The sequence below is a fragment of the Salmo salar genome, chromosome ssa11 (genome assembly GCF_905237065.1).
Source record: "Salmo salar chromosome ssa11, Ssal_v3.1, whole genome shotgun sequence".
Classification (NCBI taxonomy): Eukaryota; Metazoa; Chordata; class Actinopteri; order Salmoniformes; family Salmonidae; genus Salmo; species Salmo salar.
The window spans coordinates 67,937,325-67,951,875 of NC_059452.1; the positions used below are offsets into that span (position 1 = coordinate 67,937,325).

The 14,551-nt window shown below is 39.4% G+C and overlaps 1 protein-coding gene across 1 annotated transcript in view; it reads right to left on the reverse strand.

The window, feature by feature from the left end:
* Positions 1–6,580, reverse strand: part of LOC106562968 (microtubule-associated protein 1B) — a 53,731-nt gene extending 47,151 nt beyond the window's left edge. The window contains exons 1-2 of the mRNA XM_014128121.2: positions 6,300–6,580; positions 2,088–2,189 (exon numbers count right to left, since the gene is read on the reverse strand). Coding sequence (XP_013983596.2) covers positions 2,088–2,189; positions 6,300–6,483 — 286 coding nt within the window. The 5' untranslated portion in view covers positions 6,484–6,580. The remainder of the gene's footprint in view (positions 1–2,087; positions 2,190–6,299) is intronic.
* Positions 6,581–14,551: the final 7,971 nt, after the last annotated feature.

The following is a 14,551-nucleotide window of genomic DNA, read 5'->3' on the forward strand; positions in this document are numbered from 1 at the left end:
TAGGCACTCACTTGGTGATGGCTAAAGTACTAAAATGCATCGAATACAACAATACTATCTCTGTCGCTAACAAATACAGTCATGGGTGGTAACTACAATTCACTGGAAAGGCACTCTGGGAAATATGCAAATAAGGTAGAATACATTCTCAAGTTGAATTGTATGTTCACTCAACCTAAAATTCAAAGTTGAGTGAACATACAATTTAACTTGAAAATGTATGTTGGGTCAGCTATATTCCCAAATGTTGTGCCAACTCACAATCCTATTGCAGCTGGTTGCATTACAATCGTATGTTGAATCAACTTCAATTGAGCAAACCCACAATCATATTGTACGTTGAATCAACATGTTTATTTTTAATTCTTCTTCTTCTTTTTTTTTTTTACAGTGCATCCCTCTCTTCTCTCCTTTTATTGTGAGACCCAGGCTACTGAGGAGTTCATCTTTCTCTCATTCCCCCAACTCCCTCCTTTTATCCCTCCCTCCATCCTTCATTGTGAACCCCAGACCCAGGCCACTGGGGGGAGGGGGGGTTCATCGAGCTAATTACCCACGGGTCTCCTGTGCATCTGCACCCTGGCCACATTGCTCGGCAGCAACACACACACACAGAGGAAGAGAGAGCGAGGCTGGAGGAGAGAAAGAGAGGGAGAGGCTGTCTGGAGGAGCGAGAGGGATAACAGGAGGAATAAAGAGGAGGACAGTGCGCCTCACTTAAAGGCTTTTATGCTCAGTGAGGTGAAAGTAAAATGGCTACTGACCCCTGCTGTGTCACTGTTTAGCGGTCGACATTAGAAGTGTCAAAGTGTATTTTGGCTAGACACACAGCTAGAATCCACAAAGCTAGAATCCAGTTTCGACCACTATTGTAATAAATGGCTTTGGTTTTCATCTATATTTAGCATTTATTTTGGTTTGTTTGTGAGGATTTCATATGATTTGAATGTAGCATGCCTCAATGTATTCCACTGCATCCACCAAGGATATCCCAACATCACACAATCATTGACAAGAATAATCAAAACAAATTGAATATGCAAACCTCTAGGTATGTAAATATACAAACTGCTGCTGATTCACCAGCTGTCAGTTGACAATGACACAACCCAAGGTCAGAGAGGTGAGATCATAAAGGCAAACACACACACAAACAAACACACTTGTTTTTCTATCCTCATGGTGACTTAAAATTGATTTCCATTCAAAACCCTATTTTCCCTAACCCCTAAACCTTAACCTGTGACCCGTGACCCTAACTCATAAACCTAACCCCTTACCCTAACCATAATTGTAACCCTAATTGTAACCCTAAACCTAACTCCTAAGCTTAAAATAGCCTTTGTACTCATGGAGATGTGGGAAATGTTCTCTTTCAAGGACAGTAAAAATATGAATCTATGTATACTGTCAAGGTGCAGTTCAAACTTACACCAGGTAGATGTGTGCTTGTAACTAACACAAAACACGACACCTGCGATCTATTCTCTTTTGGCGGGAGCCATCAGCCCAATCGGCAGCCTAGCTGATCATGACCTGTATGGGTTATACTTTACAATACAGAGACAATATTCCATAGTAATAAAAGCTGTATATTCCAATGTAATAACATGGATATTAGGTAGATTATCCGTATGGAATAAGGCCTATAAAATGGGACACCTTGTGAAGCCAAAAGGTCGGCTGCACGTCTGTTCCCGGTCAAGGTCACCCTGTCCACTGCCATGCCACATGTCCTGCTAGTTATTAGTCCATCAGGACCACTCCTTTATTGCCCACGCTATAGGGAGACAGCCAAGCTCACTGCTGACACTACAGATCCAGGGATACATAATACAATCACAGACAGCACAGTGATCACACACTAAACACTGCTGGGGGGTTACTGCACCTAGTACCTAACGAAGGTACAGAGACAGAGTTAGGAGAGAGAGAGCAAGAGAGAGAGCGAGAGGTATCCTCTGAAAATGTAAAGAAGTAAAGGTAAAATAAAGGAGGGTGAATATTCAACATTAAACACGCATAGACTGTAAAGTTGCCAATAGTGCATTGTCACATCTTCACATTTACTTTGTGCTTGACTTTACCTCGTACGTCTGCAGAGAAACGGGCTGAATGTCTGGAGACAAAGAGCTTGAGTTCCTGGTCTAGGTTACAGTCGATGAGGTTGGTGTCCCATGAGCGAATCCCTGCACAGAAAACAAAACAAAAAGATTGAGGAACAGAAAGACATCAGTGCAAAAGCCCACTTCTTCTATCACTAGGCAAGTCAGGCAGAAGCTGGCACACTATGAATATTCCCCATACATGTTGCATCAAGGGCCTTCCCAGCTAGCACATAACATTGTGAGAGCCATATGTTTCTTAGAGCTTGGTGAGAGTGTGGTTGTCCTATGGTTAATTTGCATACAACCTTCCCATAGCGTTCTGGGAATGCTGCAGGATACCCAGCTAGCACATAATGTTCGGAGAACCATATGTTTCTTAAGTGGGAATTTCAGTACTTCAGCATAACGTTTCCTACAGGTTTCCTCATGGTTCTATTTAAAGTCATGTTCCCAGAATGTTCAGAAACAATGTTCTTCTATGGGAATTTCAGTACTTTAGCATAACGCTTTCTGCAGGTTTCCTCATGGTTTTATTTAAATTAATGTTCTTAGAACATTAAGATAACGTTCCATAAAAAAACACAAGAAAACATTAGTAATGTTCAAAGAACATTCTAAAAATGTTATTTAAAAACATTTACATTCCGTTCTCAGCATCAACAAAACTCTGTCTATCCTCTATCTTGTTACGTGTGCAGAGGTGTGTTGGCTGTGCGCACTAATTGGCCCATCGTGATCTTAATGAGCACTTGTTTCCTTTGAAATAGGGTCTGTTTGAATAGACTAAAATGAACAGCTATGTATGAGTTAAAACAACATGTCATGCTAGCTCCATCAGTGGACTAATTCCATTGATAGAGAACAGGAGATCATAGATTTGAATCTCACTGACGTCATGTCACAATAAAAAATAAATGTGTTTGCATGATTAGTGCCTAAGGATATGAATTTCCATATGTCCTATCTGTGCCTGGAGTTCAAAACAGTTAACCTAAGCTAGCAGTGTTATTGAAAGACTCATTGAAACATGTTCTCAGAACATTATTGAATTACCTTCAAATAACTTATCATTTCTGTTCTCAGAAGGAAAATAAAACCTCACAGGAAAGTAAAATATTCTCAGAACCTCCGTTGCTTTGGTCTGCAGCAGTGATTATTTTTGGATTTGAACGTCTTTTGATGCAGGTGTAGCTGTATATTGGTCTAGGCATAATGATGTTTGAGGCAGGATATACAGTGCCTTCGGAAAGTATTCAGAACCCATTACTTTTTCCACATTTTGTTATGTTGCAGCCTTATTCTAAAATAGATTTGTTTTTACAGCAATCTACACACAATACCCCATAATGACAAAGCAAAAACGTTTTTTTTTTTTATGTTTGCAAATTTATTAAAAATAAAAAAACATAATTACCTTGTTTATTTGCAATGTAAAATTAACATTCCCAGAACAGGCTAAATATTCACTTCTGTTCTCAGAAATTTGAAAAAACATTCAGTTTTACCGGTCAGGAAACTTATGGCTTCATTCCCAGAACCAATAGGAAACCAAAAATGTACATTCCCACAACTTCCAAGGAACCAACTGTGTTAGCTGGGTTGGCAACAGGTCCAGTTTTGTTCAATTTATAAGTTTCAATGTTGTCACCAGCATCTATTAAACATTGGTCTCACTCGTCCTGGAAAACCAAAAATGTACATTCCCACAACTTCTAAGGAACCAAATGTGTTAGCTGGGTTGGCAACAGGTCCAGATTTGTTCAATTTATAAGTTTCAATGTTGTCATGAGCATCTATTAAACATTGGTCTCACTCTTCCAGTTCATTGGGCCTGTCCTGGAATTAAAATATACCATTTGGCATGAGAGAGGAAATCTATAAATGGAAATATCTATAAAGTGTTTTAACTTCAGTTTGCCAGGTGCTGTGGGTGGTGCTGCTGGCCAAGGCTGAGTCATGATAACCAGGGGTATGTTGTTGTTTATCAGCTCTCCTTGGCACTGCTGCATATATATATATATATATATATATATATATATATATATATATATATATATATATATAAGCATTCTGCAGTGATACGCCATACCATCTTGTTTGCTCTTAGTGGGACTATCATTTGTTTTTCAACAGGACAATGACCCAACACATCTCTTGGCAGTAACAACATTGACCCCAAAGTGCAGATAACAACCAGTAGGCCTAAAGGACAAAATAAGGTGCAACGTATTGACGAGCAGTCTGGACACGGTCAGGGCCTGGGATAACATCATGGAGGTGATTAAGTCACAAACAGTAGAAAACCAAAGGGTCTGTGCTGATTGATTCATCAGGAGAGAAAATGCCCTCCTAGAAGATGACGAAGTATTACAGCATGATGCAGCTGTGTCCAATTCCTGATTGATATCTGACATGACCCATTCAAACCAGACATTCAACAACACATGCAACAACCTAAGTACGTTTTTTTTCGATGAAGTTCCTTTACACATAATAGGCTACGCAACCAAACATAATAATAATAAATACATATAATAATAGGTTTCAAAACAAATGTCTAGTTTTCCCTTTAAAATCCCTTAGGGAATTCATGTAAAGCATGCATTTTTGGCAAAAGCATTTGAACAGATTTGACATCGTAATGAATAAATAACTCTTCAAAATATAGGCCCCATCTACTAAGCATAACCAACAATTTAGTGAATATGGCCTAAAATATGAACGTGTCAGATTCCATCATATGTTGTTTTTATAATCCATGCAATTCTGTTAGTGTTTTTATACTGTAAACAATCAAATGCAGGAGAAAACCATAGCATTCATTTTCATTGGAGTGCAGTAGGCCTCAGCAGGTTTTTCAATGTTCCACAAGTTTACGAAACATGGCCCTTTAATCCGCCCACACATTTTTTCTTCCGCCACAGTTTCTTGTCATGCCAACCTGTATGACCACCCAGGACCCACCCAATGCTGACATACGACACAAGCACCGTCATTCCCAAACGCCTTTATGTTTTGTTTGAATAATGCTCCCTACGACTTTCCGTAGGGACCGCAGTGCGGAGTGGGCCACGCCTACATGCCGGTGTCGGATGAGAGAGACCATGATACAGGAATGAGAAAGCAAGGATGAGGAATGGGATGGGTCCTGTTAGGGCGGGCACGGTGGATGATTTAAGATGCAGCAGCAATAGGAGTGTTATCACGCATGTACATAAAGCAACATCATGTTGAAAATATGGAACTATTGGAGTGCGCGCACCTGCCAATAAGTAGACTAACCTACACCCTCCTTTGTTGTTCTGTTGGCAAAATGTGACACAGTGGAACAAAAGCTGTCTCAGTAATACAAAGTGTAGCAATGTTATATAACACCAAAAATATATACATTTTTTATGGTTTAGGTGTGGGTAAAGGGCACAATATAGGCTCGGGCCCCTCTATAACAGTAGGCCTATGAATACATTTCCGACAACTAAACAACGGATGCACTAAACCAAAACATGAAAAATGTATTGACGCAGGTGGTCTATATCCTGGCCCTGATCCGCATCACATCTCGAAGAAAAGCAAAAACATGTCTTATTGACGCACAATAAGAATGCTGAATCATTCCCGAATCCCGACAGCTTTTCCACGTGGGTGACTGATTTAAAGTAACACTGCAGAAGATATTGTGTTATAGAAAGGTAGGCTTTACCTTTCCATAACATAATATATTCTCTCCTATAGAAATTGTGTATGGAGGAAGGTAAGGAGGAAAGGGTGTTGAGGTGTGGACCGATGCCATCTGTTTGATTTGCGCTAACCACAGATTTGCAGATACCACACTGGGATGGGCCGTGCGCGCAGCATGCAATATCACATCACTAACAACAACACAATTATTTTCACGTTTTTCTGGTTGCCCGAGAGCTTCATTGCCAATAATGGCAATGGAAGTACATGTATCCAAAATTAGATAGTGTTATGCGTAAAGTAACCTAAGTTACAAAAACATGGATCCAGACTTGGCGCATGATGTAGACCTAGGCCAGTTCTTCTCACAATATTCCAAATAAGATAGAGTATAGTTGTAGCCTATGACAAAGCATTCAGCACATAGTGTTGTTGCTGCCGCTACCATCATGGGCTAGCCTACACCACATCCTCAAAATGGTAATAGGATATCGCATCCCTCAATCTTCTTACCTTTTTCTATATCGGCAATGGCACACTTCAAGTGATCCTCCGTGACCATTTCCCCAATAACCACAAGCAGGTAAAATTTGTTGTCAACAAAACGGTGCGAGAGACTCGCGGACATCGGGGATGCCATAACGTTGCTAGAGCTGCTTAAAGTCTCAATATCTGCGGACTCCACAAGCGTCGCCATCCTCGCATTCACACCAGGCAGCACACACCCCTGTCCGGCTACGGAGTTGAGTGATCGTCACCAGACTTACAGTGCGCCGTGAAAGGAGTGGTCCTGCTTTTATACCCCTAGACATTGTGTCATGATTTTTAACCGGGGGAGGAGAGGGACACTAGAAATCGGTGCTCTGGTGCGCTCGCGCTCCCATCTACAGCGAATCAAAGTATGTGATCAATATCATGCCAAATGTAAATCACTTTCCACAAATGTAAATCACTTCGCATAAATGTAAATCACCAATCCATAAATGTAAATCACTTTCCGCAAATGTAAACCATCAATCCAAAACTTAAATCCTTTTCCACAAATGCAATTCGCTATCCACAAACAAACACCTTTTTAGTTGTATTTGTAAATCGATATATTGCATTAGATGTTTTTTTTTACAACTGCATATATGCCGTTCATTTCCAAGTGACTTAAGTCAAATGACCTATTGTATTTGGCGCATGTGACAAATAACATTTTATTTTATTTGATAATATCACGGCATTCCCTAGTATTCCCTTAATTACATTCTCCAGCTCCCCTCTTTTTTGCTCATTGTGACTCCCCAGTTGTTGATATGGTAAGATACATAACAAAAACAGATCTGTGCATATTAATTAGAACAAATCCTATCTTTGACTGTCTGACAATTATGTAAAAAAAAAAGAAGCTTTTGACATGAAAGGAGTATTCAAAAGAAAAGGACATGAAAGCCAGACAGCTACACTCTTAGAAAAAAAGGTGCTAAGCATAACCATACAGGGTTCTTCGGTTTGTCCTCATAGGGGAACCTTTTTTGGTGCTGGGTAGAACCCTTTACAGAGGGTCCAATCTAGACCCCTCTATGTAGGGTTCTTAGAGAATCCCCTGTGTATGGTTTTACCTAGAACCCACTATGAAGGGTTCTGCCTAAAACCCTCTATGAAGGGTTCTACCAAGAAACATTTGATCACCTAAAGGTGCTTCATAGAACAGTTTATGAAGGTGCGGTACCGAGAACCCTTTTATCTTTGGAGGGTTCTTCCTAGAACCCTCAATGAACAATTTCACCAGCCTTATTAGTCTTTATAATTGTATTATTTGTGACAATACATTACATACATCATAAGGCCTTTCTTTGAGGACCTAGTTATAACCTAACACAGCAGTGTTAGGAATCTCCTGATTTAAAAGCCACATCAGGACAGCAAACCACATTATATTGGCAGGCAAAGTGATGTGTAAGTCCTATTGAAATACAACCAGAATTAGGATGTCTAAGAAGTAGCATTGTTAATCACCACACAACCTGCATAAAAAATGACTGCCTGAGTAAGGAAGATGAAATATTGAGACTACCTCAATCATCTAAAGTGGAACAACCATCACAGTAACGGGTGCATTAAATCCAACATATTAGATTAGTTTAGAAAATTACGTTATTTATTTTGTCGCACTTACTGGTCAATATTATTATAGATGACATCGCACATGCCACAGCACATGCGCAGGGTAGCCTTTTTGTCTTTTACTGAAACCAATACAAAACCATTCAGGTGGTTGTTTGACAAAATTAAGCTTCGGACATCCTTGATCACATGCTTCTGATAAAGTGATACAAGCATCGGCACACTGCTTCAAAGTAAACTGCTTATCGATTTCGACGCATGCCTCGGAGCTCCGGTATCAAATGTATAGGAATTACACATCACTTTGCAAATCAGCATAACGTGACTTGCAGGTAGGGTTGCAAAATTCTAATAAATTGCCCAAGCGTCCTAGAAATCCGAGTTGGAAGATTCCCAGAAATCTTTCAACCAGGATGTTTTGAAAATCTGGGAATTTGGGGAAAATGAACAGAATTCTGCAACCCAACTCACAGACCTGATGTGGCATGTAAACTATGAGTTTCAGGCCACTCTATTAGGGTAAAGCTAGGCATCAAAATAAGTCCTTATGAGATATGTAATGTATTGTCATAAAGAATTTAATTATAATGATAACATCCATCTAGGAACTCACTCGGTGAAGGCCACATGGCTGAAACTAAACAAATTTGACAACCATGTCTCTGTCACAAACAAATACAGTCATGGGTGGAAACCAGGGGCGCCACTGTGGTTTTAGAAGTCGGGGGGACTTAACTTATATATATATATTCCTTTTATCCAGTTGGATAAACACTCCAAACAGCCTACCCGACCGCTTGGAGGCATCCGCTTGGTCCTAAAGCACACCTTTGCCTCGTTTCGTATCACTTTCCAATGATAAAACTGGGGCGGACAAAAATGTATAATTATTAATTGTTTTTATTTTTTTACAGCTGATACCTCTCAAATTTGGACCCACTGTGACACTATCAGTTTGAGTAATGACTACAGAATCACTTTAAATAAATGTATTCAGATATATTAAGTGTGATTAGATAGGTCTCACTTGTTGAAGGCCACAGAACTGACAAAGCATGAATTCAACAACCATGTCTCTGTCACTAACAAATACAGTCATGGGTGGTAACTCTACAATTCAATCGAAAAGGCAAGGCACACTGGGAAATTATTGCATGTGTGGCATAGTGGGGTCGTTAAATTTACATATACATTACTCTAAAAAACATTTGTACTCCTCATATTAAGGTAGTACTGTTCCCTTCAGCTTTATACGTTTCTTAACAGATTTTTTGTTTTGGTAATTGCTTTCATCAAAATGTTTGAGTAGCCAGAACTTACTTGGTTTTACAATGAATTAAGGAGATGTGAAGTCAGTGGGCACGTTGGTCACCGCCTTTCAAAGTGTGTTGCATTATTGGGATAAAAATGGTCCAACTTGCGCCTACATGTCAAGTGCATGAACTTTATCAAAAAAATCATGTGATCAAAGGTAATTAAGTTTTGACTGCAGTCAACTGCAAGTTTCTGCAGTTGCTCTTCTCCAAGTTCATTCTGCAGCCATTACCTGCATTGTGGGCGGCTCTATTGTCATCCAATCATTAGGGTATTTTTGATTGACCCACACAAATGTGACCAAAGACGTGTTTCAAACAGGAACCAACTTTGCCGCAATTCATGTATACAGTGGATATGTACAAACTAATGTGGTATTTGAGGCTCTCTTTCACCAATTGATTGTACAATGTACACACACACACACACACGGAGTGTACAAAACATTAAGAACACATACTCTATCCATGACATAAACCCTATTCGGACAAAATTCGTTTTACTGGGGGAGGTGGAGTAATGTAATTACGCGCACGAGCACAAAACACCACATCTGTAAGTTTTCATCCCGTCCGAATCTGTCATGTCAGTAATTTTTACATGGCAGGAGAGTATCAATTCCAGCCAGAATGACCTACTGTTTTTTAGGGCAAAGTAGTCCCGTGCGAATTGACATTTCTGTGTTTTGAGAGAAATGTCTGAGTTTGGCAGGTGTTGCTCGCGATTTGAGCAAGAAAGCAATAACTGATTCGATATATTGAACAAAGTGCTGTGCATGACCTATATATAGTATGAAGGGCCTACTTGTATCAAATTTCAGAGTGAATGCTTTGTTTGTACGTTTTTTGCGAATTAATTCACATCAAATGCATCATAAAAAGAATATTGCGCCTATTTAATGCAACCCTTGCTGTTAATAGATCGCGAAGCCGCATACAACTGAGCTAAACGTTTGGAAATGTCAAGTTCCCTTTCTCATCCATAACTTAAAAGGAGAACACATTAATGATAGTTACTACATGACAGTTCTTATACCCAAACCAAAGAAGGACTCTCTTTACTCTGACAATTGGAGACCAATCACGTTGTTGGCAACTGGCTATAAGTCACTAGCCAATGTCTATGTTAATAGGCTGAAAACAGGTTACAGTGAGTTCATAGAAGATGGCTTTACATTGTTTAAAACATTTTTTTGACACTTTAGAGCACAACTTTTTATTAAGAACTCTCTCTACTTTTGGGTGCGGGGAGAATTTCTGTAAAGTGATAAGGATGATGTATATTGATACTAGCAGTTTGGTGGTAGATAGAACATCCCCTCGTTTCTCTATTACTGTCACGTTTGTGTGTAGGAACGGACCAAGGCGCAGCGTGAATATCGTTCCACATATTTGATTATAATGTGAAACTTTGCAAGACATACAAATAACCATAAACAAAACGTGACAAAGAGGTGCTACATGCACTAACTAAAAATAATCTCCCACAAAACAAAGGTGCGAAAAACAACTACTTAAATATGATCCCCAATTAGAGACAACGATGACCAGCTGCCTCTAATTGGGGATCATCCAAAAAACCCAACATAGAAAAACAGAAACTTGACAAAAAACAACATAGAAAAATTCAACTAGAATAAACCCCCCAGTCACACCCTGACCTACTCTACCATAGAAAATAAGAGCACTCAATGGTCATGATGTGACAATTACTAGAGGAATTAGACATGGTTGTCCAATCTCCCACCCATCTTTTATTTATTGTAGCCACAGATTTATTAGTCGTATTTCTTAACACATCTGAGAATTTAAAAGGGATCTGTATTTTTGGTCAAGATATAAATATCAGTCAATTTGCAGATGATAATGCCCTTTTCCTAAACGATAGGGTGGCTATTCCCTTGGCTATTGACAGAATAAAGACATTTCCTATGCCCTCTGGGTTAACTCTCCATACCTATTATAAAGGAAGTTACATATTTAAGAATTGTTATAACTAAAAACGATAGTGATTCAGATAGAGAATCTTTAAACATTGATAGTATAATTCATTCCCTGAGAGTTTCTTTAAGTCAGAGGCTGAAACGCAATATCTCAATTGTGGGTCGTATTCTTTGTCCAAGACTGATGGTTTTATCTAGAATCATTTATTCAAGTCAGTCCCTTCTTTCTTCTTTCTGTAATAAAATCACAAAAGTCAGTTTTGGTATATTTAGATTTATTTTGAGGAATAAAACACATATTCGGAAATCTCAATTAGTAAAAGACTATGATCATGGAGGTTTACAGGCTCTTGATTTTGAGTCGTTAGTGGGTACTTTTAAGATGAAATGGTTGAAATTATGTCTATCTAATCCTACTTCTATGTCGTATCATATCCCTAACGTTCCGTTTAATGAACTTGGTGGACTTGAATTGATAATGAAATGTGATTTTGATGCTCCAAAACTCCCTGTGAAATTGTCTAAGTTTCACCAACAAATTATATTTTTCTGGAAAATGGGATTTAAGTACAATCCCCTTTCCATCTACCCTGTTAATGATTTCTTGCACAAAAGGTATAATTTTGACAAAAAAACTTTTGTTTTTTTTGCTCCTCTGATTCAGAATCTATAGAGCATTTTTTTCATGCCGCCATTCTAGTAAACCCTTGATTGAAATTCATGAATGGTTGTGTATAAAATCTCCAAAATTACCTATATTTACTTTTGACGATGTTAAATGTCATTATTCTTATCCTTGCCTGGTGTTTTATTATTAAAATTGTAATTGTTTCATTGTATACACAGGAATATCCATGTATTGATGAGTAATATTGGTGAAAATAATAAAAAATACAATTATAAATACAATTATTGCACTTCCTCAATTCAAATATTATGGCGACACCATCAATACCAAAGATGGTTTGGTATGGTTAAGAAACTTGGAAACCAAACTCGAGTTATCAGTGTAGCCTGTTATCGCCTGGACTTTAAATATCTTCATGCCTAGGAAAAAAAAAAATCCAGGCTTCTGTCATAACTGTCAATTTATTGAAAAATTATAATTACAGGGGGCAGTTTGGAAAAATAGAATCCCGTCCGAATCGTTCTCTGGAATAACGGACGTTCTAGGGTAATAATTACATACACTGACCAGGTGAATCCAGGTGAAAGCTATGATCCCTTATTGATGTCACTTGTTAAATCCACTTCAATCAGTGTAGATGAAGGGGAGGAGACAGGTTAAAGAAGGATATTAGGAAGATGTTTTAATGTTTTGTACACTCAGTGTATATATTTTCAATTTGTGAGTGTGTGATATGGCTGTCAGAGACATTTTTATTTCAACATTATAAAGAATAAATGTTATAAACAATGGCAGCACTGCCATGTTGCACTGAGCCACATCAGTGTCCGACTTTCGGCTGTCGCAGATGCACCTCCCCCGACTTCACTCCTGAACTTTCGTCTGCAGTCGGTTGCTTTCGCCTTACCAATCAAACGAACCCAGTGACTTGAAAGCGTTTACACTTCCAGACAAAGCCAGAGAGCTTGTTTGGAAGGGGCTGGGCAGACTAGGAGTGCTGATCTAGGATCAGTTCCCTCCTGTTGAAGTAATCTTATTCATTATGATCTAAAAGGCAAAACTGATCCCAGATATGTCATGTAAATACAGGCCCAGGTCTGGGTTGGAGCGGGCTGGGCATGGTCATGTTGTCTTCAGGCCACTGGAGTCCTAGGTTGATGCAGCACATCAAACATTCATCACCCACAGATGGGAAAGTACGAACACATTAGATATGCAACAAGCTTTCACTGTCAGTCTCCTGGTCTCTCAGACACAGACAAGGGGAGGAGGAATGGAGAGGAGCAGGGCGGGGGGAGGGATGGCGAGGGAGTGTACGGGGTGGGGTGTTTGGGGGGTGGAAGGATTTTAATAAGTAAAGATGCAGGTCTGTGAGAGAGCATGTCAAAATATCCTACTCCTCTCCTAATTCACCAAGAAGTGTCTGTCAACGGAAATCAAATGTATTGATGAGTTGGAACTAAATATAGGGAATTGAAGCATCCATCCACACGATACACACCATATATATCCTTTATCATGTGAATCACATGTTTGCTCTTTGGAGAATCCCTTGTCTTGCCATGTCCCCTTGTCCCGGTTACACAATAAGAGAGTGCACTGTAGAGGTAGGGTGTGTGTTGTTATGTGTTAATAACATTTACACTACGTTACCCAGCAGGCTATGCGGGCGGGGAAGGTGGTTGAAGAATGCCTTGCATGGCTAAACAAAGAGTTTTCTAGCTGAAGAATATGTTCATTAAAAGTAGTTAAACCTACGCCCCGGTTTGTCATTATACAAGGAACAAACATAACATGGTGTTAGATTGGTAGTCGCTATGACGAGACAGAGAAAAGAAAGGAGTAATTGCAAATTCCCGTGACGAAAATTGAACATTCTAACACAAGTCAAGTGACGTGAGTAGTCGAAGATGCTAGCTTGCAAGAGCGAGGGCAACGAGCCACAGCTGCGAGAGTGACAGCAGCGAGAGCAAGGCTGCATTGGGATCTGTTGACAATCAAGTTGATGAGCAACATACTGAAGTAAGAGGAATTGACACTGTTCCTGTTCTCCGTCATGGATAGGCTTAGTCCTCCTACTCCTATGCAGTTAACAGGCAATCTAGCTGACAATTGGAAACGTTTCAAGCAGACATTCAATATCTACCTAGCAGCCAGTGGTGCAGGGGGAGATGATGACAAATTGAAAGCTTCCATTTTTCTGCATGTTATTGGAGAGGAAGCATTGGACATTTACAATAGCTTTCAGCAAGACGAGGCAAACTTGACATTGACTGTGCTAATGGATACATTTGAGGAGTACTTTGTACCAAGCCAGAAAGGTCATGTTTGAGAGATACAAGTTTCTCTCATGATCAGAAACAGGGAGTCAGTTTTGACCAGTATTTGGCTGAGCTGAACACACTGAGCAAAACGTGTGAATTTGAAAATCTGAAAGACACACTAGTGAAAGACAGGATAGTCTGTGGCAAACTTGATAATGGACTCAAGGAGAGATTGCTGCGTGAGCAAGATTTAACTTTGGATAAAACAGTGAATATGTGTCGAGCAGCTGAAACCACCAGAGCACAAGCTAAATAGCTGTGCAGGGATGAGACGTCAGTGTATGCAATAAAAAGACAGGAGCACCACACACAACTCCTTACAAAACAAAAACAAGCAAAAGAGAGAAATCAAAACACTACATGTGGAAAATGTGGATTCATCCACAAGCCAAAACATTGCCCTGCATATGGCAAATCATATAACAACTGTGGGAAAAAATAATAA